Genomic DNA, 7,536 nt, shown 5'->3' with positions numbered 1-7,536 from the left:
AGAGACAGGGTTTCTCTGTGTAGCCCTGTCTGTCCTGGAACTCACTCTGTAGACCAGGTTGGCCTTGAACTCAGAAATCCACTTGCCTGTGCCTCCCAAGTGCTGGGATTAAAGGCATGCATCACCACCGCCCAGCTAGGATACTTAATTGTTACAGACATGATTTTATTTTGCAGTTACAGGTATGTATTTCTAACATTTTTATCTCATTTTGTCTAGCTTGAGGTTCACATTTAGAAGCCTGAGCACAATCTGGCTACAAGAAGTATTACTAGCACATAGTTAGCAGAGACCAAGGATGCTGCTAAACATCTCACATGGCATAGTACAACATATGCAACAAAGTTTTTCCAGTCTACATTGTCCTGAGCACCAAGGAAGAGAGAACACACTCTAAGTGAAGCAGAACTGTGATTTCTGTTCTTTAGAATAATTTGTATCCAAATGTCATGAACCAAATATCCAACCCTTACAGCACAGTTTAATATATGTGTGTATAGATTGGTATGCATGTTAGAAATAAGGCTCTTCAAATGCAATTTGTAATGCATTTTTTTTAAAAAAGCATTGCTTTCCACTATGAGCATAAATGGAATTATTATAGATGAGAACTTCAAAGTGAGACATATGCCTTTCTTCATTCAACATTCATTCATTGTGGCACATAAAATGAACATATGTTTACACAATTATACCATTTAACAATCAATTCATATAAGACTATAAGAACAAGTCATAAAGTAATAGACTGTAGTAATGGGGTCCAGGTGACCTTTACAACTGGAGTGCAAACTCAAATTGACTACAAATGTGTCTGAAAGAATGGTTCAAGTGTCATTTCCATAAATAGCTATGGAAATAGACACAAATCAGTATGATGAAAGTCAGGAATTGCTGAAAACATATGGGACCTAAACTAAGCATCCTGTGATCTAACAAAATTGCTGATGGTCTACCTTCAGTAAGCCATGAGATGGAGACTGTTTCTTTTCTGTAGTCATAGTAGGTGAATACAAACTCTTTCTCATTTAATTATTCCTGCTTAATTGTCTGTATTTGCCAAACAGCTGGTTAGTATTAGGCATGCTGTCCATGGCTACTCAACACAGGTCCTCTTTATGCATAGCTGATTGGACAGATTAATTGGAACCACAACCTTGGCTATAGTCACCAACTAACTACTCAAACCAGCTGAACTCATCAGTTCAGCACAGGGATACTCAAACACAGAAAAGTAGACTCTAACAGCTCTCAATGACATTTTGTTATGGAAATGTAGTTGACATAATAGAGCCCAACCACATAAATCTATGCAACTCAAAACCTCAACCCAATCCAACCAGCATGCTCCCTACAAAATGCATTGGCTTTCATTATTTGGTCCTTTACCTTTGTCTTTGTTCTTTTCCTTCCCTAGTGAATCCAGTTTCTTTCTCAATGATTTCTTTCTCTTTTGTCCATCTGTGAAGAGTAAAAGAACAAGAAATTGTAAAAAGAAAAAATAAGTATTCAAGTAATTTTCACATTACAATTACAGGTGAGATCTTACTTCACTCATAGAATTCAGCACTGTAAATGGGAATAAACTGAGAATACCTGAAAAATCCACAACTTGTAACCCATGTAACCAGCCTTGAAATATGCTCTTAAATGTTCTTTCAGTGGTGGAATGAGCTAGAAACAGTTCTCTTTCATATGCCATTCTGCCTTGACATCCAGATGTGTTTGTTTTTACTATTACATAAGGCTTTTCCTGTTCTCCATATTTATGCAAGTCACTGTTCATCTTGAATAAAATCTCCATGACAGAATCAACTATACATGCATATAGCATTGACATTTATAAGCTACTACAGTGTAATTGGAAAAGGAAATCGATTTGGTGGTTGATAGAGCGGCCTTACTACTGCCGTCCAATTTACAACCTGCAGAATTTTGCATAAGTCTCAGTGCTCATACCTAAACAGTAAGAATTGCATGGTTCTGCTGTGAGAATTTATTGAAACAATGTGTCTAAAATGCTTAATGTGGAGCCTAATGCATGTCCATATTCAGATATACTTTCAGCCTGGGACTTTCACGTCATTCTACAGTATGTGCCTATCCCATAATTTAATTATACATTCATTGATGAATGTTAATGTTGTTTCAAATGTATTATTGTAAGTAGGGGAATAGTCCCTTTTAGCATATGATACTTTTAACAAATGCACTTAATATTCTCCTTATATCACCAAATAGTAAAGATACCACTCACATTGGTTGGCAGCTGCAATGGAATTCCTGTGATGTCCTCATAAAATACTGGTATTTATCATTGCCAGAACATGTTTTGTGATTATTTAGCTTACCACACAGGAGGTATGGATTAGGAATCCACACTGGGCTCAAATAACAAAGATGGAGTTTATACCCAAGGGTACTGTTTAAAAGTGGATTAAGAATTTTGTCTCACAGGACATACCAAAACGCATAGTAAAAAGTGATACCACCCAATAAAATTTACAAAACAAGACTCTGATAGCAGGAAATAACAGAATAAGCACTCTGAATGTAATGAGCATTCCTGGGATCCTCTTGGGGCTGCAGATCTTCCCAATTCCTCTTCCACCTCTGTGAGTTTTTAAAAGTGAACACCATGATATAATTAACAGGCATATTTAATACCTTTTCCCTTCCAAAATATACCCCAAATATTTTCTTCCCACAAAATGAAAATAGTACTATTTTTCACCTCTGGAGTCATAAGATTTGTATAAGAGCGAAAGCATGTAAATCAGTTGTATTATGGCCAAGAGCTACTGATCGCTTTTATCCCTGATGTGTTCTTATCTTAAACATCTGAGTTGATCTATCTACTAGGGGCTATTGTGAGTTTTTATATATACAGAGATAATAAAATGCACTTCCTACACAAGATTTTAATCTGTTCTCCAAATAGGATTGCTGGTGGTTTTACTTTTAATGCTTTCGTTAGTGCTGGTTCATATCACGAAATGTGTTTGGTCCAGAAATAATTTTTTTTCTAAAAATCCTTTAATTCCTCAGCTTACATAATTGACTGAAGAGAGTAACTAAACTGTACATCTATTAAAGCTTAGGAGATTGTTTTGTGGTGCTAGGGATAGAACCCAGGACCTTGTACATGCCAACCTAGTATTCTATCACTGGGCCCAGGATGAGAAGCCACAAGTTTTTCTCTTTTTTATTTCCATTTTTATAATGTTTTAGGTTAGTACATAGACTAATGGATTTCACCATTTAGTCCATATACATATGTTTCATTACAATTTGTTTTCAACAATTCTCCTCTCCCCCTGCTCTATCCCAAACCTCAGTTTCCTTACCTGTAATATGGGAGGCTTGACTGTAAGAAATGCTGGGTGGATAGAATAAAGCTGTAGATACTATGTACTTAGATTATAGTATATGTTCAGTAGGTACTGATTATTCATTGATCTATGTACATCATTGATCAGATCATGTACATCAGAGATGAAATGCATGTATATGTACTGTGTACATTCCTGATCTCCACCTACAGAAGAGGGTTATGATCCTTTGGGATTATATGTAGTTTTGAGCCACATATTCAAGTGTGGGAACTAACTCTGGGTCCTCTGCATAAGTAACAGGTTCTCTAAACTGCTGAGCCATCTCCAAGCCCCAGTTGGATATTTAACATAAGAGAAGAGGTTCCATACACTTAATGCTGAAATGAACACAAAGAAAGAATTAGTAGGTGCCTGCTTGCTGGGCCAAAGTTCTCATTTGGTTGTACCATAGACATGGGCATGAATGTAGCCCAAGTAGAAACAAAACAGCTATATCCAGTCCACTCCTGCCCAGATGAAGATCAATGCACAATGATTTATAACAGTTGAGAACTGATGGAAAGTCTTGCTTATTTCCAATACAGATATGGAGTGTGAGCTTCTCAAGAAATGCAGAAGAGCTGAAAGTCTGAAGTTTCACCTTTCTCATAGTCATCTCAAGTCAGCAGAGGCACTGAATCCTGCACTACTTCATCCACTCATAATAGCTGTCAGCCATTGGAGTTTGTAAACCCATTTGAGCCTGAAAGGGAGGTTCTAGCTTGTTCAATCCTTAAAAAAAATACCTTGCCGAGAAAAATTTGGCAGGATGATTTTGGCACCACTTTCTCTGTTTCCTAGCCACAGCTGCCCCATTATTTAGTAGAACCAGAAAAATAGACTCTCAGAGAAAGCAAACCAAAGGAATTCATAGGCAATGTGGAAAACTTAGTGAAAACAGTGAGGAAAATATGTAAAGAGACTTATGGGTGGTAGAATAGGAATTAGCCCTTTACAAACTACACATACATTATACCATGAGTTCTCAATCTGGGCACTAGTGATATATGAAGCTAGGTAATTCTTTATTATGATCAATTGCCCTGTGTATTGTAGGGTACATAGCCACATCTCTTGCCTTAATTTCCTAGGTGCCAGAGCATCTACTTATATTCTGTTGCCACTACCAATGATGCTTCTGGGCATTACCAAATATCCACAGGAAACAAAATTTCTGTGGTTGAGAACCACGGATTTCTGCATAACTCTATGTAGAGAACACAACAATGGGCACAAGCCATGTGACTAAAACCTTCACATCTTTCCCTCCAATTTATACCCAATCTCCACTTGTGCTTTAGACAGAATAGTATCAAAATGTTTACAGGTTACTAAGATTTTAAATACTGTATTAGATTTCAGGAAGAAGAGCAGTTTCCTTCAATTTTTAAAGGAATGAGAGTCTGTCTGTAGTTAGTAATCCTTGTAACAAGTGTTCAAGACTATAGATTTTAGGATTAGAATGAGTAACTGGAGTAAATAGCCTTTTGTTTCCCCCCATGGAAGATTTTCTTACTTACTTGGGTGGTAAGATGACAACAATGTGTGAAACACATTGCTGGGAGTGGCAGCATGAATAGATGCTAATCCCCCAGGGAAGACACCAATGTTATTTTTTTTCTTAAACAAGTCATACTATCTACAGAACCTATGTGGACTGAGAAAAAAGTTTTTTTCCAGAAGATGAAAGGAAAGGATGTCCAAGTCAACATAACACAGTGTCCTGGATTAGATCATAAAACAATGTGAAGACATTAGCAGGAAATTGATACAAATATGAATCAATTCTATCATTCTGCTGATAGTAATACATCAAGTGTAGTATAATATGTTATTGGGGGAAACATGGGGAGCCTTACAATGAAATGCTGTATCATTCCTGTAACTTTACAGTACATCTAAAATTATTCAAAAATTCATGACCTTTAAAAGCTGCTTCTCCCTTGTACTAACTGTATTTGAATAAGGGTTGAAAATTCATTTAAGTGTAAGAAAATGGAGGCCTGAGCTGCTTCTTGAGGTGTTTCACAGAATCTGAAACTCAAATTTGTGGCATGAAGGGAGATGACTCACAAATTCATAGTTTCTGACCTGGTTGAAATGACAGAAATAATAGACTATTGCCATCTCCCTCATCTGAAGAAAAACACATGTCCAAACTGACAAAACATGCGTCGTGCCTGCTATTTTGGTGGAGCATCCTTATTAAAGAGGGAGTAGCCAGCTAAGAGTCTCAGTCAGTTTTATTTTTACCACCCTGGTGATGGTTTTGTAAGTAGGTAATTAAATCATCTTAGAGTTGTGGCATCTCTAAATCCTTTTCTGCATAAATTATTTAAACCTCATATTTTTTGCCTGTATCTGAGAACACAAATTTCTATACAACTTTGTAAACATCTCACATCTATGCTGATAAACTAAAGTATTTCCTTAAATATCAATAACATATAATTATGTATACATGTATATGTATACCTACATATCAAGCAAGTTTAAAAATCTATGAATATATTATAAAAATATGCAATACAGGCAGGGTGTGGTTGATGCACACCTTAAGTTCCAGAACTAGGGAGGCAGAGGCAAGTAGAGATCTATGTGTTTGAGGCCAGCTTGGTAAACACAGTAAGATCTGTCTCAAAATAATTTTTACACTATTTTATTTCTTACTAAAGTGAAAATTCATTATTCCTTCTTTTCAGGCTGTCAACCTCTAAAAACTAAGGTAAGGGAAAGGGTGAATTCTTTATTTTGTTTCTAGTTTGGAGCTGGAGTATTGCTAAAAATGTAATTATATTACTAATGTTCTCTGTCACTAGGGAACTATTCATTGCATCCTTGCTCAACATCTGCTACTTTCCAATGATTAACCTTATCCATGTAAGTTAAATTTGCCTGGTAAGTTCACCCTGGAAAACAGATAGGGTCTAATAAGAGGAGGACAGCCAAAACCCCAATCAAAACCAGAAAAAATGAGGCAGTGTAATGAATTCCAAACTGGCCCTTGTTCTTTGAGTTGCCTGCTCTGGATTTAAAGTCTATCTGAAGAAATGGAAGGAGAGCATCCCTAGCAGCAAATGGAAGTGTTTGCTTATGAATCAGAGCACCACTGCAATTTTGTGGTATCAGAGATGGCATCTGGGTAAAGTCTAGATATTTAAGAAAAGAACTAACATAGAAGTGTCTTTTCTATTCTAACACAAAGGTTTATTTTATTTTCTCCAGGCTTATTATATCATTGCACATGACTACCCTCCTTGGCTTGGGAATATTGTTTATATTATAACACTTATCTGTTTACATATCAACTTCTTTCTAGAAAGTGGATTCATCACCCATCTTTCCAGTTGCCTATCCATTCCTCCATATGTCTACCCAATGGTGATTAATCACATATTGTTGGGGAAAGTAAGTGATGTGTTTAAAGCCTAGATGAGCAGGCACTATCTGTTCCTCTGAGGGACTCATGAGTTCAGTGTTAAAGATAGATCTGGGAAAAGCTGACTAACACCAAACAAAGAAATCCCTTTGTGACCATTTTACTAGGTGTTAGTACAGATGAGTGAAAGATGACCCCAACTATGCTTTCAAAAGCTAATGTTTAGTTGAGGCCTCAGGGGGTAAAGTTTCTCTTCTTAGAACCCTTAGAATGATGTTGGTGTTTTCCTCAATAATTCATATGGTGACTACAGGGTTTAGGAAATCTTTTCTTTCTGACACTCCCATCCTCTGAATGTTTTAGTTTTGGTAAAACACTTTATTGCAGAGGTTCTCAACCTTCCTAGTGTTATAGCCCTTTACTTTGCTTCCTCATGTTGTAGTGACCCACAACCATAAAATTATATTCATTGTTATTTCATAACTGTAAGTTTGCTGCTTTTATGTATTATAGTGTGAGTATCTGATATGCAGGATATCTGATATGCAACCCCTGTGAAAGGATTGTTCAATCCCCACCCAAAGGGACATGACCCACAGGTTCAGAGCTGCTGCTTTATTGGGTAAAAGTTCTATTGGCGAACAAACATGACAGATTCCAGAGTGGAGTAATAGCTTCTTCAGTGCAAAGCACAGTTCCAGAGAGTGAATATAAAAATTCTGGGTCTTCAATTCTGTTCCATTGATCCACCTGCCTATCATTGTACCAATACCATGCAGTTTT

At 36.7% G+C, this 7,536-nt stretch overlaps 1 protein-coding gene across 5 annotated transcripts in view; it reads right to left on the bottom strand.

Moving 5' to 3' along the window:
- The window catches only part of Arhgap6 (Rho GTPase activating protein 6), a 484,877-nt gene that overhangs the window by 54,417 nt on the left and 422,924 nt on the right, over nucleotides 1–7,536 (bottom strand). For all 5 annotated transcript variants that reach the window (XM_031371330.1, XM_031371345.1, XM_031371361.1 and 2 more), the window contains one exon: nucleotides 1,390–1,461. In XM_031371330.1, coding sequence (XP_031227190.1) covers nucleotides 1,390–1,461 — 72 coding nt within the window. The remainder of the gene's footprint in view (nucleotides 1–1,389; nucleotides 1,462–7,536) is intronic.

Source organism: Mastomys coucha, chromosome X (genome assembly GCF_008632895.1).
Source record: "Mastomys coucha isolate ucsf_1 chromosome X, UCSF_Mcou_1, whole genome shotgun sequence".
Taxonomy (NCBI): Eukaryota; Metazoa; Chordata; class Mammalia; order Rodentia; family Muridae; genus Mastomys; species Mastomys coucha.
This window is presented reverse-complemented; position numbering and strand designations above follow the sequence as displayed.